The sequence below is a fragment of the Balaenoptera ricei genome, chromosome 5 (genome assembly GCF_028023285.1).
Source record: "Balaenoptera ricei isolate mBalRic1 chromosome 5, mBalRic1.hap2, whole genome shotgun sequence".
NCBI classification, from domain to species: Eukaryota; Metazoa; Chordata; class Mammalia; order Artiodactyla; family Balaenopteridae; genus Balaenoptera; species Balaenoptera ricei.
The window spans coordinates 19121776-19147234 of NC_082643.1; the positions used below are offsets into that span (position 1 = coordinate 19121776).

Below are 25459 nucleotides of genomic sequence, written 5' to 3' on the forward strand. Positions count from 1 at the left end.
GTTCTAGTTTGAAAAGATTTTTTCAAAAATGTACATCTCTATGTATATATACATCTACTTAGAAAATCTATTGCTTTGGATGTTTGTGCCATTTCTTAGTTACCCTTTTTACACGCTGTTTCCACAACTGCTTTATTCCCATCCCTAGACTTCAAGCCACCGTATTATTTTTAATTACCTTAGGACTTATTTTCAGTCAGTTGTAATAATGAAGATCATTTAACCAATAAAGTACTTTCTTGAGTAAAAATTATAGACTTTTGGAATATGGTTCCAAGAGCAGTTCAATTTTCAGATTTACTATTCAAACCTCACATTTATCACATGTAGTATGAAACTGTAGTATAAAACACTTCCCTTCACCTTGAAAATATGTGACATTTCCCTAAGAAATTCCCTGCATTTAGAAGTTCTGGACCTTCTCCACTTATAAATCTGAGTGTATCCTTTCGCAGGCTACATGTTTTTACTGTAGGGTTTTGCTACATTTCATAAAAAGGAAAATACAGACAGTAGAAGTACAGGTAGAAGACTTGGAGCACAATAGTCCATCACATGTATGTTGGGGAATAAGTATCATGAGGACTTTCTCAATGACTAAGGCTTCAAAGACTAAGGGTGGCAAAGATACAAAAAGTGCAAAAGGTCAAAAGAAATACCTTTCCTCAGTGGGAAAGATGACATGATTCAACATGAGTGGAATGATTAAGAAGGAGGGTTTATTGGACTCAATTACCCATGTGATGGTTCATCTAGCTCTCACTTGAATTTTAAGCATTTGCTTAAAAAATGATTTCACATTAATTTTATTTCTTTTGGAAAGCCCCCATGTATAATTTATTGGTAGTATCTCTGAAGAATAGAATTATTGATGATGTTTGGCTGATGTTTCAGATGATGGAGGAGCCGGGAGACTGCTACAAGTGAAGGCATGTGTATAGTCTCAAAATGTCAGGACGGTACGGACACTGAAACAGAAAATAAAAGATACTAATTGTTTTAATGTTTAGATAATATACATTCTTCCATGTGAGAGTACAAGGAGCACTCGATTTGTCTCTTTGAAAAGCTATCTTTGTTTCCTGCTATTTCATTCCCATCCGTAATGCACTCAAGTCAAGTCAAGTAAAACGTCATCTCCTCTTTTCCTGTTGTGTTTTCTCCAACCTGAAGCTCTATTATATCCTGAATATGACTGCGATTTAGGCTTCATTAAGTATTAGATTTTCAAAATATAATTTTTGAGATCCCACATGCCTTGTATAATAAGGAATACAAAATAACAATGTGTAATGATATGTAATAAGTTCATGCTATTTGTCACATACTATGTAGATGCTTTTCATGTATTTTATCATTTAAACCTTTACTTAAACAACAATGCTAGGAGGCAGTTTCTAATATTATTTCCATTTTAGAGATTGTAGATACTGAGACTTGGAGAGACTTGTAACTTTCTTTAGATCACACATCTAGTGTGGGATCCTGGGATTTAAATCCAAACACAAAGTTGCACAAATTACAAGATGATAGGTAATGTGCCTAAAGGTGCTGATAATGTAATAAAGTTAAGAGCATGTTGAAAGTTTAATAGAGCTTTGATAAAGAAATGTTTAAGGAGACTTAGAAGTAGAAAAAAAAAGAATTGATTTGTACTGGGTGAGACTTTATTCTTGGAAACATCAGAAATGTTACATTTTACTGGAACTAATGTCCTTTCCAGAAACCATCTTCTGATGGGTAAATACTTTAGAAAAAGGTGGTCTTTGTATTTTAAAAAAATTATATATATGTATACGTGTGTGTGTATATATATAATATATATGAAAAATGTATGTAGATAATTAGAAAGTAAGGGACAGTATAAAGAAGAAAGTAAAGATAACCTGTAATCCCACAGCCCAGAAATAATCAGTGTTAATATTTTCTTGAATTTTGATCAACTTTTTCTAAACATATGCAAGTTTTTATTGCTCTTATTGAAAACTTGGAACCCTATTGTATATATAAGTTTGTTTTCTCTACTCTATAGCCTAAAATTACATCAGGAGAATTTCCCAATTTAATGAAATCATTTCTTTTTAAATGGCTTCATTGATTTCTAGTACATGTTTGGAATTTATTTAACTATCCCCTTAATGTTAAACTTTTGGGATGTTTCCAATTTTTGATATTATAGATAATAGATGAACATGCTTAAACATATGTACATTTGCATATCTCATAATTTCTGTAGAATATATTCTCAGAAATGGCATTGCTGGGACATGGGATCTAAGTTTTATTTTTTTGTTTTGTTTTTTAAGGTTTCTGATACAAATGACCAAACTGCTTTCTAGAAAGGATGTAATCTGGTACTGTTTGGATGCTAGTTTCTTTTCTTCCTCAATAATATTTATCAGACTAAGTGCCTAGTATGTGTTATGCGTATGGGTGCTAAACAAATATTGCTTAAAATTGAAAACCTCATGAGAAGAAGTGTGAAGTTGCAGAAAAAAGCAGGGACTATGGAACAAGAAGGGGAGAGTTAGGTAAAACTGCCTATTATTAATTGTGCCCCATATATAAATGCAAATGATAAAATTCTTCTTTTTAGGTTGTAAAAGTTAAACGTTAGAGGTAGAAAATGGAACTGGCTTGTTTTCCTAAGCTTTGAAGAACATGTAAGATTTAAAGATTTAAAATAGCATTATGTACCCTTCCTCTTTGCAATAATTTTTATATGTGAAAAATTCTTTGTAAATGGAAAAAAGGAATAACAATAATAACATTTTAATGAAGAAAGTAATATCTGTATAGAAAATAATGCCTATATAGCTCCACCAGCTCCCATAATGAGTTTTTGGGATGTCTTGAATGTAATTTAAATTTATAGCTATTAATAGTCAAATAGTCAATAGTTTTAGGTGGCCAGGCAGGGACTGCAGTAACTCCATGTTATAATATGACTGTGTGTCTCATTCTTTTTCCTTGCAAAGGTGAGAGTTCTCTTGTAAAGAAGGCAGAGGGCTCTGATCATTCAGATTTGCTGTGACCAACATAATTTGGGTTCAACAAAACAGGCAATGCAAAGCATTTAACTTCTCACAACGTGATCTTAAGTGTTCTACATGCAAAGATTGAACTGGGAATGGAAAACCAAGGTACTGCATCCTTGTCTTTCTCTCATCCTTCTACCTTTTTTTCTCTGTTAGTCAAACTGCACCATAAAAAGAAACTTAAAGTCTACCTCTTTCCTGAGCGAAGCAGGTCAAATCCTTCATTTATTTTTTCAAAGGGTAAAACATGGGTTATTAATGGATCCAGTGGAAACTTCTTAGCCATAAAATCAGCCACAAGTTTGGGGACAGAATCTTTACTTTTAAAGCCTGAAAAGGAAGTGACATCAATGTTAGATTCAGCCAGATATGAGGAGAATTGGAGAGGAGACTTTCCACATAGAATTTAAATGAAAGTTTATAAAACGTCCACAGACTACTATTACTGAGGTTAAGAGAGATGGTGTGTTTCAATATCCTTTTGGAGTGGTTTGACTTTTTAAAACAATCTCCCCAAACAAACTAGAGTCCTTGGTTACTATTTCTCTCATAGAGAACTCGTAGTACAGATGGTTATTCTCAAAGTGAAGAAGAAGATTTAACAACTGTCTAAATTTGGGCAGTGAGTGCAGACATAAATTATCGCTATGGATTTCCTGGATCCTCCTAGGTATTTCAGTGCATTGTGCAGTCACAAGTATCAAAAGAGATGATGTTGAAAGATCCTTGTTAGTTTATGGGGACTCATTAAAGTCTATCTTGGGACTTTCTGTGTGCATTAGTTCCACATCTAGTTGATTTGGAACCTATAGATACAAAGGAATTTTAGTTTATTTTTAAACTACATTGCATTTTATTTTTTAAAATTAATTAATTTTGGCTGTGTTGGGTCTTTGTTGCTGCGCGCGGGCTTTCTCTAGTTGCAGCGAGTGGGGGCTACTCTTCGTTGCGGTGCGCGAGCTTCTCATTGTGGTGGCTTCTCTTGTTGCAGAGCATGGGCTCTAGGCGCCCAGGCTTCGGTAGTTGTGGCATGTGGGCTCAGTTGTGGCTCGCAGGCTCTAGAGCACAGGCTCAGTAGTTGTGGTGCCTGGGCTTAGTTGCTCCGCGGCATGTGGGATCTTCCTGGACCAGGGATCAAACCCATGTCCCCTGCATTGGCAGGTGGATTATTAACCACTGCACCACCAGGGAAGTCCCTACATTGCATTTTAAAACCTGGCCTTGTCACTTGTAAAAAGGAAGAAATCCTGATGTTAGTAAGAATTTGGCCCTCAAGCCTAACTACGTACCACCAAAAATAGCTCCTTTCCAGGTACGTCCAGTCAACAGCAACATGGGGTTCACAGAGAGATTTTGGGCACTAGGAGGTATTCCTACAATGACGCTTACACCATATGCTTCTTGACAGCACAACAAGGCAGCCATCTGGAATAAAATTAATATGTAGCATCATTAAAGTGGATTTTCTGGTAGTCCCAACTTATGATACACAGTATCATGTAATATGGATCTAGCTAAATTGTGAGTGTGTGGCCGGAAGAGATTATGCCTTTTTCTTCATTCCCCATTATTTCCTAAAGCCACTAGGTGTGGCTTTGGAAAATGCCCAGAAAATATTTTTGAATGAGACAATAGATGAATGAATTTGTATGTTTGTATGTACTTAAGTCTTCTTTAGAAAATAATAAAGAGGTAAATATCATTACATATATATAATCTGATTCCTCAAATAAAGGTAATGTTTATCATCACATGACCCCTGGGCAATCTGAGTTAGTTAACTCATTCTTCATTTACTTATTAAGTAGATATTTTGAACTCAGTACTTTGAACCAGGTATTTTGATGGTGAACCAGATACAAGGTCAATTACATCATCAACATTTCTCTCTTTCCCACTTCACAGTCTCCCTTTTTAATGGATCCCCATTTCTACCACCCATTTCTAGTGGACACTTTTTTCCTAATTTGTGTACTTTATTTTTTTTCCAGTTTTGTTGTAGTATGAATGACAAATGAAAATTGTTTATTTTTAGGTTGTACAACGTGATTTTTTAGGGTGAACAATGTGATTATTTAATATACATATGCCATGTGAAATGATTACCACAATCAAGTTAATTCACATTCATCACCTCACATAGCTACTACCTTTTTTTGTAGTGAGAACATCTGAGATCTACTCTCTTAGCAAATTTGAAGTATACAGTACAGTAGTATTAACTATAATAACCATGCTGTACATGGAAGTTTCCAGAACTTACTCATAACTAAAAGTGTGTACTCTTTGACATCTACCCATCATTCCTCCCCCACTCCTCCAGACCCTGGCAACCACTGTTCTACTCAGTAGAACATGTCCATCTGTCCATCATGTCCATCATGTCCATCTATGTCCATCTGTTGTCAGTGGTTCTAAGAATTTGATTTTTTTAGTTTCCACATATAAGAGAGGTCATATAATATTTGTCTTTCTGTGTCTTCCTTATTTCACTTTGCATAATGTCCTGCAGGTTATTCCATGTTGTTGCAAATGGCAGGACTTCTTTTTTATGGCTGAATAATACTCATTCATATGAATTAATATTATATATATTATATATACATCACAATTTCTTTATCCATTCATCCATCAGTGGACATTTAGGTTGTTTCCATATCTTGGCTATTATCAATAATACTGCAATGAACATGGGGATGCAGATAGTGATTTCTATATTCTTTGGATATATACCCAGAAGTGGGATTGCTGGATCATATGGTAGTTCTATCTTAAATTTTTGGAGGAACCTTTATACTGCTTTTCATAATGGCTGTACCAGTTTTACATTCCCACCAACAGTGCACAAAATTCCCTTTTCTCCACACCATCTCCAACACTTGTTATTGCTTGTCTTTTGATAATAGCCACTCTAACAAGTATGAGGTAATATCTCTTTGTGGTTCTGATTTGCATTTCCCTGGTGATTAATGATGCTGAGCACCTTTCCATATAGTTGTTGGCCTAGAATGGGCATGTTTTAAATGTGCTTTTAACTCCGGTGTGAATTTACTTTAAACTACACCTATTACTCTGGAACTTGAAAAGAAAGTCTTTCCCCTCCAGTCAGGTTTTTAAGCAGGTTTGCAGTAAGAAAGTTGTTTAGGATCCCCCCCCAAAATATATAATAATCAGTCCTTTGATTTTGGAGTATGACATTTGGAAGACCAGAGAACTTTAGAACATGTGGCTATCAGATATTTAAAACAGTCCAATTCCACAAGAGAAAATGGAGGGAAACCCATAGAAAAATGGCATAAGGAGAAAGGCTAGAGCCTTGGAAGAAGTTGGATTGTATTGGAACTTCAGTCATCTATGGCATATTGTCCCAGGTCAAGGCTGCAAAGAGCTTTACTTTTTAGGTGCTGCTTCCTACTACCAACACTGCTGGGACTTACTGGAGAACCTTAAAAGTGGGCTTTTTTTTTTTGTTGGTCTCTGGGGGTTTTTTCATTAGGATTCTAGAGAATTCTGGTTAGGTGAAATGTAGCTAGGGATGTGTTCTCTGTTGCAATTGATAATTGTAATTATTTGAAAGTAATATCATGTATATTTTAAAGATGATGTAAGTGCTGCAAGATTGCAAACAGTACTGTATGTTGACGACACCAGCTGACGTTTATTAAGAGCTTGCTACTGACAGGTGGCACGTGCTAAGTATTTTACATGTTTATCTCACTTAATCCAGAAACAACACTATGAGATACGTATCACTTAAATTTTTTTGGTGGAAAAACCTGTTGACTTTTTAAAGTATTCAGTTCAACACACAGATTTGGATGCATATTATGTACCAGGCACTGTGCTGCCTGCTGTGGTAAAACAGGGCATATTTTCTGTTAATAAAATGATACGGAGCCTAAAGTTGCTCATTTTTTCTTTTGGCCAAAATATGATACCCATTAAAACCTATAAAAATTGTCAAACCATTTTTTGTTAAGAATGTGGGGGAAAAGTCAAACTTGCCAACTTGAAAACAGAATTTATATTCTTTATATTGACTTGAGTTTGAATTTTTTTTGAACTAAAAATTAAAATAAATTTATGATGGCTCAGTAAAAAAAACCCTCTTCTGTCTCTAAAAAGGAAATAATACTTGTGACAGTTATACTTAACTGATGGAATGAGATTCCTCATAATAATAATTAAGCAATCCAGGTAACAAATAGGAGATGGAAAATAGCCATAATTTAAAAAATATTCTTTATATATAATGTTTATATTCTGCTGCATAAAAGTAGACTCTAGAATACAGAAGCTGATATCTCAAGGCATTTCAGGGTACATACCATGGTGTCAAAACGACCAACGACTTCAAATGAAAAATCCACACCTCCACCACTCATTTCCTTCAGCACCTCCTCGATGGGTTTCTCATAGTCCCGAGGGTTGATGCACTCAGTGGCACCCACCTCTTTGGCCTTTACAAATTTGTCTTTGTTGATGTCCACTGCAATGATCCTGGCTGCTCCAGCTGCTTTACAGCCCATGATAACAGACAGGCCAACTCCTCCGAGGCCAAACACGGCACAGGTGGAGCCCTGGGTGACCTGTGTTTTCAGAAAATGCAAAAACAGATTAAGTAATGATTGTTAGAAAGAGCCTAAATTGTATAAAGTGCCATGCTTTTCCCTTGTCAGGAGCTACTCAAACTATGTCCATCTGTTGTCAAAACTTCTTTTGGCTTCAGCTGCTTCATGTTTAAAATGAAGGGGTTGAATTAGATCAGTGGTTCTCAAATTTTGCTGGACATTAGACTCACCTGGGGAGCTTTGAAAAAAATCTGAACACCCAGGTCACAGCCCATAAGCAATTTATTTATTTAGTTATTTATTTTTTAAATTTATTTTTATTTATTTATTTATTTATTTATTTTTGGCTGTGCTGGGTCTTCGTTTCTGTGCGAGGGCTTTCTCTAGTTGCGGCAAGCGGGGGCCACTCTTCTTCGCGGTGCATGGGCCTCTCACTATTGCGGCCTCTCTTGTTGGGAGCACAGGCTCCAGACGCACAGGCTCAGTAGTTGTGGCCCATGGGCCTAGTTGCTCCGCGGCATGTGGGATCTTCCCGGACCAGGGCTCGAACCCGTGTCCCCTGCATTGGCAGGCAGATTCTCAACCACTGCGCCACCAGGGACGCCCCCATAAGCAATTAAATCAGACTCTCTGCAGGTAAGACCAAGTCTCCAGGTGACTCCAATGGGAAACCCAAGCTGGGAGCCAGTGGACTGGATGATCTTTGAGCTCTAAATGCTAGTGACCCCCTCTTAAAGAGAATCTATTGACAGCCAGCTTCAGTCCATCACACATACACAAACACAATTTTGGGGAAATTAAATAATAAGTAGAAGAGAGGAGACTGAAAAAAAATAATCCAATTGAACCCTCAATAATTAACTCCTTGGTTCATTAACTTTCAGTAGTCATGACCAGTATAATGAGAGCAGAAATTAGCTGTGAATCATAGAAGAGTTATCCTCAGCTTAAAGCAAACTTAACAACAGGGGAAATTTAACAGGTAATTTTAAGATAATACTGCTTGGGAACAGTGTGCTCTGAGTGGGTCTTTATGTCTGCTTTTTAAAATACACTAATGAAGAATAATGCAATGAAAAGCTAGTCTATATTTTAATAATGGATGAAATTCATCATCACAAGTGCCCTTGGCTTCTGCTCTGTGTGTAGGTTCAGTTGGACCACCTGCTCAGATGATGCAGTTGCACAGGGGACTTAGTGCTAGGGTCACAGAAATTTGGAAAACATGTGCTCTCAATTGTTTAACTTGCCTAAGGAATTGTTTAATAAACCTAGTCTGCTATAGTTAGCCTTCAGTGTGGGTGAAATGTTCCTCCTGTCCCAAGTAAACTTTCTGTGGGGTACAACACCACTTTTTTACCTTAGAAAAACATGAGGCTTGTGATTGTGATTTAAAAGTGCTGGTAATTATGTATTATGGTTTATGATTCAGCAGGAGTTTTGAGAAAGAGGCTAGTCACAGCTGTCATATTAACCAGTCGTGAGATTTTGGGCAAATAGCTTTATGTCTCTGGACCTCAGTTTCATAAAATGAAAGGATACTACTAGATTTCCAACCTTTTGGGAAGAGGAGCCTTTAAAGAATTTCACCTTAAAATCTACCACTTCTGAAGTGTGTGTGTGTGTGTATTCGTGGCAGGGGTGGAGGTATAGCAATGGAATAAATGCTTCATGCATCATTGAAGCTTCATTGCTTTCCTCATAGAGATCCACAGAGTGGGTATGTTGGCGACCCTCAGTTTGGAAGTATATTGGGATATCAGGTAAGGCTTTGAAATCTACTGTTGATCCTAATTCTGGGAGTAGAAGATCCATGGACTAGATACTCCTCAAAGGCAACCCCTTCATTTCATTTACTTTTCCTGACTCAGAACTTAGTGGAAACTGCTGTGTATGGCTCATGTTGGTGCTAACTACAAAATGAATGACAAAATGAGCTCTCAGCTCTAAAATTTAGTAATCCCATAAAAAAACACATTCAGAAGAATAATTATTGAAAGCATCTTTACTTTCTCTTAGTTAATTATCAACAGCTTTTCATTTGTGATTAACATAAATTTTCTAGGATGTGCTCTCAATTCCTTCTGAGGGCATTTTCTACTTATAATCAACACCCTCAATTCTATGGAGCATGTCAATGTTATTATGGTGGTGGGGGGAGAAGCTACCAGTAAATCTGTGTAGAATGATCTCTGATTCCTGTGAGAAACTGCTCTCCTTTTAGCTCCTGACAGTCTGAGTGTAGCTGATTTTATCACCCATTGTAATTCCTACCTTGGCAACTTTGACTGCAGACCCATAACCAGTAGAAAATCCACAGCCAATGAGACAGACTTTCTCCAGCGGTGAGTCTGCATCAATCTTGGCCACTGACATCTCATCCACCACTGTGTACTGGGTGAAGGTGCTGGTGCCGATGAAGTGGTAGATGGGCTTCCCTCTGCAGGTGAACCTGCTGGTACCATCCATAAGGGTCCCCCGAGGCTTGGTCACACTGGTCAGTGCAACACACAGGTACATGAGGGTATGAGACAGGAGTATAACTGATGTGCAAATTCCTTGGCTGCATAAGGAGAGTATCAGAAACTTACGTGTTTTTCAGGCAGAAATTGCCTTCCGGGTGTTTACAAAGACTGCACTTTCCACACTGGGGAACAAAGAGTGGGATGACTTTATCACCTGGGGAAGGGGTAAAACAAATTCTTCTTAAATTTCTACCCAGGAATTAATAGAGCTAGAGCTTAAAGCTTACATATATGTATTAGAGGCACTTGACTTTGAAAAGTCTCCAAGAATAGGGTCCAGTCAGCACTATGTCTTGGTCATTGCCTGCCAGCATCGTTACCAGTTTGGGTTTACGTATGCCTGAAGATGCCCAAAGAAAATGCAAATGTGGAAAACAACATGGAGTTTTAGAAGTGGTTCCACTGTGTTGATAGTTATCTTTTATTGTGTGCCCTTTCTCTTGAGGATTTTATATGTATCATCTCATTTAATCCTTATAATTAAAACAAATATTCTCACTGTAAGTGTAAATATAAATTTAAGTTGTGAGCAGGCTGCCATAGTTCCACTAGATGATCCAGTATTTTGTAATAGTTTGGGGTACAATAACAGTGAGAATCTCAACAACTATTTCTTGGCTTTTCAAAGTGATTATGCTTATCTCTACTATGAAATGAGTCCTTTTTTTAAAAAAAAATCCTTTTTAAGGAAAACATACAAAAATAGGACACATAAGAACTTAAGAAATGCCTTTGAAAACCTCAACCCTCAATAATAAGTTAGACACTTTCTTTTAGGATAAGAACTGACTTTCCAATGTTTGTAGCTGATAATTTGTGGATAGTTCATTTTTACTGCTATGGTGGAGGGAGCAGGGGTGAAAAGTAGGGGTGTCATTTATTATTAATAGATTTCTAACTAAAGGAAATACTGAGAGCTGAAACTCAAACCAGACAACTTATTTTATTATTTTCTGTTCACAGGTCAATTAAGTATTTGGTAAGCAGGGAGGTCATATCTACTGGCTAAAGTGATTTTTTAGAATTAAAAATATTTATTTTTAATCATCTATACTACTTATCCAAAAGACTCAGAAAGATAACATTTAATAGATAAACTTTATATGAGATGATAGCATGGAAATTTTCTGTTTATTCACAGTTTACCTCTAAAAATATTTATCTGTATTAATACACAATAATATTAGGATAAAATAAATATTAAAGAAAAATAGTACTTGGTAACCAGTCACATTTAATCATGGTTAAAGGTAATAAAACAGATATTGTTTATGGCAGGATGCCTTCTGCTAGTTCTCTTTCATTTCCTGCCAACTAGTCTGTTTTGTTCATTCCGTGTTCAGGAAAGAAGGCCATATTGGAAGGGGAAATCAGTGAATGGGCTCCACTTCCCACCTGAGAAGAGATCATGTTGATTCAGTCATGGCCTCACAATCCCCATTGTGTGAAGTCAGCACAGAACAGGTTCCATACACTGATCTAGAGGCTCAGGACACAGACATGTTTTTTCCCTTGTCTCATTTGTAGTTTTCTTTGGACCTGATAGAAGACACTGCTTAGCAACACTAAAATGGGAATTAATTCATTATGAACTCCACCCTGGCAGGCACTGGGTCTTTTTTGATCCTCATGTATTCCCAGGATCTAACATGGTGGCTGACATCTAGTAGGTCCTCAAGAAATACTTGCTGAAGGAGAGAATACAGGAGTGCATGGATGCATACATGCCTGAGACAGGCAGGGAGGGAGGAAAGGAAGAGACCTCCAGTCAAGTCCTAGCTCAGCCTTGAGCAAGTGCTTTCATCTCTTATTACTTCAGTGTCATCATCCAGGCTGGATCGTCTTGGAGTCCTGAACCAAAGCACATTCCCCAACTGTGAATTCTGTACCTGGTTTTACTGTAGTCACCCCTTCTCCAATGCTCTCCACAATGCCAGCTGCCTCATGGCCTATGATCGCAGGAAGAGGTGTGAACAAAGATCCATTAATCGCATGGTCATCTGAGCGACAGACTCCTGTGGCCACCATCTACAGGGTAAAGGGGGGATGATTACATTCAGAAAAGATTATGACCCTCACTCAGATGGACTTAACATACCCAGTTTCCTGAATTTGCGCTAAAGAGTTTTCACGGGTTTTACTGATAATTCCTACTCTTCCCAAATACAGATTCAATTTATACCCAAGATTATTCAGCCTAAAACCCTCCTCTACTTTCCTTTCATGCATTAAACAATTTGGAATAATTGGTGAAATAATTGTTTCTGAAATATTTAAGTCATATAATATACAAGGAGGCCATTGTTTGTATAGAAGTAGGAAATGCAGATTAGCACCAAGAAAATAGTTACTTAAATGCTACCATCTAATGCTAATTGATTTAAAATCTGGATATATATTCCTTTGCACTTATTTTTCTGTATTAACACATAAATTCTTTTTAATTTTACTAGATTTATACTGTATATACTCTTTGGTCTCTCTTTTTTTTTTTAATCAGTCAATTTTATACACATCAGTGTATACATGTCAATCCTAATCGCCCAATTCAGCACACCACCATCCCCACCCCACTGCGGTTTTCCCCCCTTGGTGTCCATACGTTTGTTCTCTACATCTGTGTCTCAACTTCTGCCCTGCAAACCGGTTCATCTGTTCCATTTTTCTAGGTTCCACATACATACGTTAATATACGATATTTGTTTTTCTCTTTCTGACTTACTTCACTCTGTATGACAGTCTCTAGATCCATCCACTTCTCAACAAATGACTCAATTTCGTTCCTTTTTATGGCTGAGTAATATTCCATTGTATATATGTACCACAACTTCTTTATCCATTCGTCTGTTGATGGGCATTTAGGTTGCTTCCATGACCTGGCTATTGTAAATAGTGCTGCAATGAACATTGGGGTGCATGTGTCTTTTTGAATTACAGTTTTCTCTGTGTATATGCCCAGTAGTGGGATTGCTGGATCATATGGTAATTCTATTTTTAGTTTTCTAAGGACCCTCCATATTGTTCTCCATAGTGGCTGTATCAATTTACATTCCCACCAACAGTGCAAGAGGGTTCCCTTTTCTCCACACTCTCTCCAGCATTTGTTGTTTGTAGATTTTCTGATGATGCCCATTCTAACTGGTGTGAGGTGATACCTCATTGTAGTTTTGATTTGCATTTCTCTAATAATTAGTGATGTTGAGCATCTTTTCATGTGCTTCTTGGCCATCTGTATGTCTTCTTGGGAGAAATGTCTATTTAGGTCTTCTGCCCATTTTTGGATTGGGTTGTTTGTTTCTTTAATATTGAGCTGAATGAGCTGTTCATATATTTTGGAGATTAATCCTTTGTCCGTTGATTCGTTTGCAAATCTTTTCTCCCATTCTGAGGGTTGCCTTTTCATCTTGTTTATAGTTTCCTTTGCTGTGCAAAAGCTTTGAAGTTTCATTAGGTCCCATTTGTTTATTTTTGTTTTTATTTCCATTATTCTAGGAGGTGGATCAAAAAATATCTTGCTGTGATTTATGTCAAAGAGTGTTCTTCCTATGTTTTCCTCTAAGAGTTTTATAGTGTCCGGTCTTACATTTAGGTCTCGAATCCATTTTGAGTTTATTTTTGTGTATGGTGTTAGGGAGTATTCTAATTTCATTCTTTTACATGTAGCTGTCCAGTTTTCCCAGCACCACTTACTGAAGAGACTGTCTTTTCTCCATTGTATATCTTTGCCTCCTTTGTCATAGATTAATTGACCATAGGTGTGTGGGTTTATCTCTGGGCTTTCTATCTTGTTCCATTGATCTATGTTTCTGTTTTTGTGCCAGTACCATATTGTCTTGATTACTGTAGCTTTGTAGTATAGTCTGAAGTCAGGGAGTCTGATTCCTCCAGCTCCGTTTTTTTCCCTCAAGACTGCTTTGGCTATTCGGGGTCTTTTGTGTCTCCATACAAATTTTAAGATGATTTGTTCTAGTTCCGTAAAAAATGCCATTGGTAATTTGATAGGGATTGCATTGAATCTGTAGATTGCTTTGGGTAGTAGAGTCATTTTCACAATATTGATTCTTCCAATCCAAGAACATGGTATATCTCTCCATCTGTTGGTATCATCTTTAATTTCTTTCATCAGTGTCTTATAGTTTTCTGCATACAGGTGTTTTGTCTCCCTAGGTAGGTTTATTCCTAGGTATTTTATTCTTTTTGTTGCAATGGTAAATGGGAGTGTTTCCATAATTTCTCTTTCAGATTTTTCATCATTAGTGTATAGGAATGCAAGAGATTTCTGTGCATTAATTTTGTATCTGCAACTTTACCAAATTCATTGATTAGCTCTAGTAGTTTTCTGGTGGCATTTTTAGGATTCTCTATGTATAGTATCATGTCATCTGCAAACTGTGACAGCTTTACTTCTTCTTTTCTGATTTGGATTCCTTTTATTTCTTTTTCTTCTCTGATTGCTGAGGCTAGGACTTCCAAAACTATGTTGAATAATAGTGGTGAGAGTGGACATCCTTGTCTTGTTCGTGATCTTAGAGGAAATGCTTTCAGTTTTTCACCATTGAGAATGATATTTGCTGTGGGTTTGTCGTACATGGCCTTTATTATGTTGAGGTAGGTTCCCTGTATGCCCACTTTCTGGAAAGTTTTGATCATAAATGGGTGTTGAATTTTGTCAAAAGCTTTTTCTGCATCTATTGAGATGATCATCTGGTTTTTATTCTTCAATTTGTTAATATGGTGTATCACATTGATTGATTTGCGTATATTGAAGAATCCTTGCATCCCTGGGATATATCCCACTTGATGGTGGTATATGATCCTTTTAATGTGTTGTTGGATTCTGTTTGCGAGTACTTTGTTCAGGATTTTTGCATCTATATTCATCAGTGGTATTGGTCTGTAATTTTCTTTTTTTGTAGTATCTTTGTCTGGTTTTGGTATCAGGGTGATGGTGGCCTCATAGAATGAGTTTGGGAGTGTTCCTTCCTCTGCAATTTTTTGGAAGAGTTGAGAATGATGGGTGTTAGCTCTTCTCTAAATGTTTGATAGAATTCACCTGTGAAGCCATCTGGTCCTGGACTTTTGTTTGTTGGAAGATTTTTAATCACAGTTTCAATTTCATTACCTGTGATTGGTCTGTTCATATTTTCTATTGCTTCCTGGTTCAGTCTTGGAAGGTTATACCTTTGTAAGAATTTGTCCATTTCTTCCAGGTTGTCCATTTTATTGTCATAGAGTTGCTTGTAGTAGTTTCTTAGGATGCTTTGTATTTCTGCGGTGTCTGTTGTAACTTCTCCTTTTTCATTTCTAATTTTATTGATTTGAGTCCTGTCCCTCTTTTTCTTGCAGAATCTGGCTAATGGCTTATCAATTCTGTTTATCTTCTCAAAGAACCAGCTTTTAGTTTTATTGATCTTTGCTATTGTTTTCTTTGTTTCTATTTCATTTATTTCTGCTCTGATCTTTATGATTTCTTTCCTTCTGTTAACTTCGGGTTTTGTTTGTTCTTCTTTCTCTAATTCCTTTAGGTGTAAGGTTAGATTGTTTACTTGAGATTTTTCTTGTTTCTTTAGGTAGGCTTGTATAGCTATAGACTTCCCTCTTAGAACTGCTTTTGCTGCATCCCATAGGTTTTGGATCGTTGTTTTTTCATTCTCATTTGTCTCTAGGTATTTTTTGATTTCCTCTTTGATTTCTTCAGTGATCTCTTGGTTATTTAGTAACGTATTGTTTAGCCTCCACGTGTTTGTGTTTTTTACGTTTTTTTTCCCTGTAATTCATTTCTAATCTCATAGCATTGTGGTCAGAAAAGATGCTTGATATGATTTCAGTTTTCTTAAATTTACTGAGGCTTGATTTGTGACCCAAGATGTGATCTATCCTAGAGAATGTTCCATGCGCACTTGAGAAGAAAGTGTAATCTGCTGTTTTTGGATGGAATGTCCTATAAATATCAATTAAATCTATCTGGTCTATTGTGTCATTTAAAGCTTCGGTTTCCTTATTTATTTTCATTTTGGATCTGTCCATTGGTGTAAGTGAGGTGTTAAAGTCCCCAACTATTATTGTGGTACTGTCGATTTCCTCTTTTATAGCTGTTAGCAGTTGCCTTATGTATTGAGGTGCTCCTATGTTGGGTGCATATATATTTATAATTGTTATATCTTCTGCTTGGATTGATCCCTTGATCATTATGTTGTGTCCTTTCTTGTCTCTTGTAACATTCTTTATTTTAAAGTCTATTTTATCTGATATGAGTATAGCTACTCCAGCTTTCTTTTGATTTCCATTTGCATGGAATATCTTTTTCCATCCCCTCACTTTCAGTCTGTATGTGCCCCTAGGTCTGAAGTGGGTCTCTTGTAGACAGCATATATATGGGTCTTGTTTTTTTATCCATTCAGCAAGCCTATGTCTTTTGGTTGGAGCATTTAATCCATTCACGTTTAAGGTAATTATCGATATGTACGTTCCTATGACCATTTTCTTAATTGTTTTGGGTTTGTTTTTGTAGGTCCTTTTCTTCTCTTGTGTTTCCCACTTAGAGAAGTTCCTTTAGCATTTGTTGTAGAGCTGGTTTGGTGGTGCTGAGTTCTCTTAGCTTTTGCTTGTCTGTAAAGCTTTTGATTTCTCCATCAAATCTAAATGAGATCCTTGCCGGGTAGAGTAATCTTGGTTGTAGGTTCTTCCCTTTCATCACTTTAAGTATATCATGCCAGTCCCTTCTGTTGTAGAGTTTCTGCTGAGAAATCAGCTGTTAACCTTATGGGAGTTCCCTTGTATGTTATTTGTCGTTTTTCCCTTGCTGCTTTCAATAATTTTTCTTTGTCTTTAATTTTTGCCAATTTGATTACTATGTGTCTCAGCGTGTTTCTCCTTGGGTTTATCCTGTATGGGACTCTCTGTGCTTCCTGGACTTGGGTGGCTATTTCCTTTCCCATGTTAGGGAAGTTTTCAACTGCAGTCTCTTCAAATATTTTCTCTGGTCCTTTCTCTCTCTCTTCTCCTTCTGGGACCCCTCTAATGTGAATGTTGTTGCGTTTAATGTTGTCCCAGAGGTCTCTTAGGCTGTCTTCATTTCTTTTCATTCTTTTTTCTTTATTCTGTTCTGCAGCAGTGAATTCCACCATTCTGTCTTCCAGGTCACTTATCCGTTCTTCTGCCTCAGTTATTCTACTATTGATTCCTTCTAGTGTAGTTTTCATTTCAGTTATTGAATTGGTCATCTTTGTTTGTTTGTTCTTTAATTCTTCTAGGTCTTTGTTAAACATTTGTTGCATCTTCTCGATCTTTGCCTCCATTCTTATTCCGAGGTCCTGGATCATCTTCACTATCATTATTCTGAATTCTTTTTCTGGAAGGTTGCCTATCTTCACTTCATTTAGTTGTTTTTCTGGGGTTTTATCTTGTTCCTTCATCTGGTATATAGCCCTCTGCCTTTTCATCTTGTGTATCTTTCTGTGAATGTGGTTTTTCTTCCACAGGCTGCAGGATGTAGTTTTTCTTGCTTCTGCTGTCTGCCCTCTGGTGGTTGAGGCTATCTAAGAGGCTTGATGGGAGGCTCTGGTGGTGGGTAGAGCTGACTGTTGCTGTGGTGGTCAGAGCTCAGTAAAACTCTTTGGTCTCTTTTTAAAAAGTTTAACAATTTATACTTACAACTTTCCTTGGCTATGAATGTAATTCCACTGTCTGGATAACCACATGAAAAGTGCCTCTTAATGGATTTTGGTAATTTTCATTGTTACTCTCTGAAATTTTTAAACCTAAGATTAAATAGAAATGGAAGAAAGTTTTACCTTAATACGAACTTCATTGGCCTTAGGGGGTGCAACCTCCACCTCCTCAATGGAAAATGGTTTTTTGAGCTCCCATAGCACAGCTGCTTTGCATTTTATTACCTGAAAATTGAACAGAAAGATGATACCAGTTTTTCCCCACCCTTGAAGTCAGGGGTTGTGTCTTTTACCTTTTTACGTGCAACATCTAGCCCCATGTCTGGAACCTAACATTGTTACACAGAAATGAAAACCTTTGATTTGCAAAAAGAATAATAGTACCTCTTTATAAAAATGTGTAAAGCAATACCACAAGGAAAGAGAAACAGAATTAACTATAGTGAGACACTGAGATAAAATGGAATATATTCTTTTATGAAGAAAGAACATCATGGGGTTTTTTTTTCCTCTAAGGATTGTTTATTGCTTCTATTTCCTAATGCGGTCCTGAAATTGGTTGTTTACCCAAAACTATTGGCTCGTATGTGAAGTTCTAAATCACTATCACTTTGCCGACAGATTCAGCGTCTGTTCACATTATACTGATTTCTCCCTTGCTCAGTTCTGCACTTAAGCCAAAATGATCTGACTTTATGATTCCAATTATGGACTTGCCTCCCTGCCTAGGGTTTCTCTCTCTCTATTTGCCTGTTCCTTTGATTTTCTCTCTACACTTGTTCTATGTGCTATTTGTTTGCATCGCTTATTTGAAAGTTAGCTTTGGCAGCTCTGTTTTGTTATATAATTTGTGTATAGGGATTTCTTCCAAATTACACTTGAACCCAAAATTGTAGAGGTTAAAACGCTACACACACACAACACACGCATGTATTTAAAAATGGGACAACTGTGTATTTGACTTTCTAGCTAGCATAGCTTACTTACAGGTGTTCTTACAAATAAAAGTTGAACACATTTTTAGTACTTGGGAATGTAGTATAAGACTTGTGTTCATTTTTGCAAAGCTTGTGTAGTTGACAGTGTTTTCTAGAGAGAATTAACATATTGCAAATATGATAAAAATTCAATTGAAATTTATCTGATAATTTATTTTCATTATTTGTATGTGAAATCCTTCTACTTTGCAAAGTGTTTGTCATGGTCAGTTCCACAATAAATATAAGAGTATTTGGAAATAATACACTAATGGTAGATAGGTGTTGATTATTGGGTGCCAATGATGTAGCAGGCACAAGTGGCTGTGCTGGGTGAGTTATTGATACATGTTTGACTTTTAAACTTCACAGGGCAGTATTATTGAATTATTAGTTTTATTTTACAGATGAAAAGATTGAGGCTCAACTGAGTTAGTAATTGACTAAGCACTTTTCCCAGAATCACAAAGCTGGGTGTCCAAAGAATTAACATCATTTTATCTTTTCACTACTTGATGGTAGTAAAAGATTAACAAAAGATTAGAGGTTAGATAGCAATAACAACAGTAATAGCAGTGACTAATATTTATTAAATTATTTCTATGTGCCAGGCACTATTTTCAATGCTTTCCAGTATGAAAAAATTTGATATGAATTTATTAAATTCTCACAACCACCTTATGAAAGTAGGTATTATTATTGTTGCCATTTAGCATTTGAAGAACATACAGTGCAGGAAGGGTAAACATAAATGAAGTGTTATCATATAGCTAAAATTTATTGATGTTGCACCTGAGGAGTGAGGATTGATTGCCTATAATTTATAATTATCATTAATACATTTGGTTTACCCTTTTGATCTCTGTGAACTCTTTCAAGCTGAGTTTTGGAAAATTTAATTTTTCTTTTTCTTTACTATTCTTCATTTGAAATGTAATATGCCACTGTAAATGCTAATCAGTAATGGATGAAAATAAAGTTAGAATAAGAAAACTGACAATTGGTTACCCATACGATTTCCAACCAATCTCATTGATATAGGCCTTCTGTGTGTCACACACACAGAAAATGTGTGTAGAAACCTCAGAATCTTTCAGTTGAGTCATTATAGCAAGGTATTATATTGTGCAATCAACTCTTAACACAGCAAACCTACTGGAAACAGTTACACAGGCTTTTGCCGTGAAGAAGTTAAACAACATGAATTGATTGTACTGAATAACCACATGTATTTCTCTGTAACTGTAAGCACATTGAACAAATAAACATGAATCTATGGAAGACTTAGACCCAAATATCTCTGTTCCCAGTGCTAATAAGTGGTTCAAACTGTATCAGTATTAACTTTGTTTTTTTTAAATCACATTGACTTTTACATGAAGAAGATGTCGTTCTATAGCAGTGGTCCCCAACATTTTGGCACCAGGGACTGGTTTCGTGGAAGAAAATTTTTCCACGGACCGGGGGGTTGGGGAAGGGGGATGGTTTAGGGGGTAATTCGAGCGATGGGGAGCAGCAGATGAAGCTTCACTCGCTGGCCTGCCTTTCACCTCCTGCTGTGAGGCCAGGTTTCTAAGCAGCCCAGGGGTTGGGTACAACTGTTCTATAGGATTTCTATGGAAATTTCCTGAATTGTGCCATAATAGGACCCTTTTAAATCATAATTTGCATGTTGATGTTGGTTTGTTTAGTCTTGATGGTTCTAATGCTTTGAGATCAATAAAAGTTTTGTCACACTTAACTTTACTGTATTCATAAAAAGAATATGATTATAAAGAATAACATTCATATTATGGTATCTTAACATAAAGATAACTTCTTGATAAAAACATTTCATTTCTAACTTTAGATTTGAAAATTACTCATGATTGGACGTACTACTTCACATTTATTTAATATATGAAATATAGACTGTAGTAGGTATAATGCTATACATTTTGTTAAAGATATTTAGGTATTGCCCATCTCAGTTGTAGTTTAATATACCTTGTATATTGAAGCATATATTCTATGTTGTATTTCAGTATATATTATTTCTAATTTTTATATGAATTTTAAGTTATTCATTAAATACTGTATCTCTTTGTGTATTATATTAATTAGAATATAATTCCAAAAGTAAAAGAAAAGTTGCCTTACTTTTCCTGCTGTACTCATGTTTCTGCTTTCTCTGCAGGCCAGGAGATGTGAATTCTTACAGACTCTTCCCTGCTTAAGTATGTACAACAGATATATTGCACAGATTATTGTTTGCTTGGATAATGCCCAATTCTACACATGTGATCCGCGATCTTTAAGTCCCGCCCATAAGCTTATCTTTAACCAAGTCAAATCAGGAAGAACAGGGCACTCAAACACTGACTGTTTGCAATATGCTGATTTCAGATAACAAATTGATTTCGTCAGGTTAAATATTTCCCTAGATATATCTTTTTCCTGGATTACGTATTTCTCCTCTCTCAGTCCCACACAGGATGTTCAGAGTTCTGTTTTCCCTTTGTGTGAACTAAGCTCCAACTTCTAATCCACATAATACAGTTAGCAAGGAGGAGGAGTAAGAAAGCAGCACAAATACCTTTGGACGGAGAGAGTTACAAGCCTAAGGAATGTGTTTGCTTCAGCACTTTCCTCCTCTTCACAGCAGAGAAGTCAGACACCAGTCAGTGACAGCAAAGGTGCTCACTGTTTCTGGCATTTCTGCTCCACTCAATACCAATTAGCACTGGCTGGGAACTTCCCTGTTCCAGACACTCAGCTGGGTACCGTGGGGTGACAATGATGGATAAGAGATGGCCTCTACCCGTGCCAGGAGGCATTATGAGGCGGTGGTTATAGCATGACCTTGGATTTGAGCAGACCCTGTCCTTACTAGCTGTGTGAACTTGGTCTTGTTATTTAACTGTCCTTGGCCTTAGTTTCCTTATCTGTAAAATGAGGATGAATAGTAGTGCCACCTGAAAAGGTTGTTTGATGGACAAATGAGTTAATCCTTTTAAAGCACTTAGGGTGCCTGACACACAGGACAGCCTTTAATAAGTGTTAGCTACAATGATCATCCATAAAAGTAAACTCACAATCTATGGTGGAAAAAGACACAGGCAACCAAGTCAGACCATCTGTGATGTTCTATATCAGAGGGAGGGCATTCTGACTGAAGGACTCAGAGGCGGCTTTGTAGAGAGAAGACATTTAAGTTAGAAACTAAATAATGATCACTTTGGCAATTAGTCAAGAAAACTCCTGTGCATTTCCATTGTCCTTTGTTCAGTGCAGTGAGTATGAGAAAGAGTTTGATTTTTAATAAATCTCAAGTCTTTTACCAGCACTTGGAGGACATAGTGCATTCAACTACTTAATTAGATTTAGTCTGTCAACATGTATATGTTAACCAAAAGGGTATGTTTCTCTGGAATTGTCAAGGGAACAACACTATTGTCTGTTTCCAACTTTACTTATGCAGGTGTAGAAAACCATACTAGGGTTGCACTACATCCACCAAGAGGAGAAGCAAGAAAGGTCTTCAATCTCACTGTGGTCTTATAATCATTGAGTAGGCACCACTTCTAAGGAATGGCCACCACCCTGCTCTCACCACCTTAACTTGTGGAGGAGAGCAGTGCAAAGAAAGGGAGTCTGACCACTTTTTAGAGATTCTGGATGGTATCAAGGGGCTGATATATCCTAACCAATTTGAAAGACTCATGGGATTCATGTGTTTATAGGATAATGGAAGGATAGGGTATGGGGAATAATGTAAATTCTTAATAAATTGGTGGTTTATTTATGAGATATAAATTTACAGGAAGCTAATGGCCACCATTAATTGAGCACCTACTATGTTTCCAGAACTCTACTGGGAGTTTTTCCTACATTCTCATATACAATCCTCAGAGCAATCCTACAAGGAAGATACTATTATTATTCCCATTTTACAGATGAGATAATAGAAGCTCAGAAATTATACATCACTAAATACCCTATCCAAGTCAGAAATATTGGCTTCAAGAACATCAAGATACTCAGGCTGATGTTAATAAGAGTGTTAGGGTATGAATATAATAGGCAATCACATAAGCATCAAAGGACAAGAAGTGAATGGTATGCCCTGAAAAAGTGAAATATCAGGGCTAACTGGCTATTTCATATCTTTGATTCCCTCTCCCTCTCTTTCTCTCTCTCTCTCTCTTTCTCTCTCGGAACATAGCTTGGCCGTAAGTCTTCTATCTTTTAACTAAAGTCTCTCTGTCAAGCAGTTGGGTCAGGTGCTGTCTTAGTCTGTCTGGGCTGCTATAACAAAAATATCATAGACTGGGTAGTTTAAACAATAAACATTTATTTCTCATAGTTCTGGAGGCTGGGTCAAGGTGCTGGCAGATTCTGTGTCTGGTGAGAGCCTACTTCCTGTTCATAGATGGCCATCTTTTCACTGTGTCCTTACATGGTGGAAGGAGCAAGGGAGCATGCTAGGGCCTCTTTTATAAGGGCACTAATCTCACTCATGAGGGCTCCACCCTCATGACCTAGTCACCTCCCAAAGGCCCCACCTCCAAATACCAGCTATTGAGGATTAGGTTCAAACATATGAATTTTGGGGAACGCAAACATCAGTCTGTATCAGGTGTCCAGCCATGAAATAGTCAGTTAAAAACAGATGGTTGAGTTTATGCAGCTGTAGAGAGCTACACCATCTCAAATGGTATCATGAAGCTGGAAAGTGGCAATGGAAGAATCCTAAACGAGGTCTGCCCAATTCAGAAGCCCATATTTTTCCCACTACTTTATAAAAAGAAGGCAGGGCAGAACAGTGTTTGAATAAGACATTCAGCTATCTATCCACAACAGTGGGCCCCACATTTTATAAGGCCTGAGAAAGAACTCTTTAACTAGCAAGGAGATTAGAAACCATCCAATCCAAATTCTTTATTTTATAGGCCAAATGACTTGGCAAAACAATGTGGTTAATATTTACTTAAAAGATATTTGGAAAGGAAAAAGATGTAACTCTTCTCATGGGTGCATAAATAATCTAATAGCTTTCAAATATTGTGGGGTTTGGGCAGCGTAAAGAGGGAGGTTAGCAACAGCCAAACATTTAAGTTGCTATGGCAATATGTTTAAACTGCCCAAATCCAATACTACAAATCAAGTATTGGACTTCCCTGGTGGCGCAGTGGTTAAGAATCCGCCTGCCAATGCAGGGGACATGGGTTTGAGCCCTGGTCTGGGAAGATCCCACATGCCATGGAGCAACTAAGCCCATGCACCACAACTGCTGAGCCTGCGCTCTAGAGCCTGAGCCACAGCTACTGAATACGCGTGCCACAACTACTGAAGCCCACACACCTAGAGCCCATGCTCTGCAACAAGAGAAGCCACTGCAATGAGAAGCCCGCACACTGCAACGAAGAGTAGCCCCCGCTCGCCGCAACCAGAGAAAGCCCGTGCACAGCAACAAAGACCCAATGCAGCCAAAAATAAAATATAAAATAATTAATAAAAAAAAAAATCAAGTATTTACTTAACATTTTACTTTGACATTGAAGCCTAAGTTTTTGAGGGAGTTAAAGTTATCTCCTTTTCCCCCAAGTTAGAAAATATTTTGGCAACTTTGACCCCTGATCCTGACCTAAAGAGCATGTATAGAATGTTTAAAATATTTGTAGATCTCCTTGTGAAAGGTCTTAGGAAATAATCTCAGAGAAGTGTTAAGACAAAGCCATGCAGATTTTCTTGACAGTTTTCTCTGAGTTCCAAGTTCGAATTATCTGAGTGCGTAGCAGATGTTTTAGTGAAATATTATGGATCAATATGCTGAAGTGCTACACAAATGATAATTTTTGAGATGATGCAGAAACAAATATTATGTAATGATTTTTTAAAAATTGAAGTATAGTTGATTTACAATGTTGTTTTAGTTTCAGATATACAGCAAATTGACTCAATTATACATATCTATCTACCTATCTACCTCTCTATCTACCTCTCTATCTATCTATCTCTATCTATCTTTTCTTTTTCAGATTCTTTTCCCTTATAGGCTATTACAAAATATCGAGTATAGTTCCCTGTGCTCTACAATAAGTCCTTGTTGGTTATCTATTTTATATATAGTAGTGTGTATATGTTAATCCCAAACTCCTAATTTATCTCTCCCCACTTTCCCATTTGGTAACCATAAGCTTGTTTTCTGTGTCTGTGTCTATTTCTGTTTTGTAAATAAGTTCATTTGTATCATTTTTTTAGATTCCACATATAAGCGATATCATATAATAATTTTAAAGCAATGCAAAATGGCATGAATTCCGCACTTTAAATAATACGAAAATATGTACCAGGGAAAGATGCAATCTACACACTGAAAACAGTTGTTTAACCACGAAGAATCTATGCTGATTTTCCAAAGGATAGTATTTTTTTTTATTGATCATCGCATTATATTACTAAATATAGCCAAATTTTATTGAGTGATTACTTTATTAGTGCTTTATTTACATTGTTTAGCTTAATATTTATTAGGAAGATATTATCATACATCACCCTTTGTAGATAAGAAACTGAAGATAATATATTAAAAAGTTGATTGAGGGAAGATTCTAAGAGGTTTTCTCCAAAGTTCTTAATAAAGAATAATAATGATGATACTAGTAGCTAGCAAATACATAGATTAAGCATGTGCCA

At 36.8% G+C, this 25459-nt stretch overlaps 1 protein-coding gene across 1 annotated transcript; it reads right to left on the reverse strand.

The window, feature by feature from the left end:
• Nucleotides 1–774: 774 nt before the first annotated feature.
• Nucleotides 775–20993, reverse strand: LOC132366347 (alcohol dehydrogenase S chain). Its single transcript, XM_059923914.1, has 9 exons — nt 20921–20993; nt 17928–18029; nt 12024–12162; nt 10201–10288; nt 9884–10103; nt 7367–7627; nt 4328–4463; nt 3230–3368; nt 775–968 (listed from the first exon to the last, which is right to left on the reverse strand). The coding sequence occupies exons 1-9, from the start codon at nt 20936–20938 to the stop codon at nt 944–946; spliced, it is 1128 nt and encodes a 375-aa protein (XP_059779897.1). The 5' UTR covers nt 20939–20993; the 3' UTR covers nt 775–943.
• Nucleotides 20994–25459: the final 4466 nt, after the last annotated feature.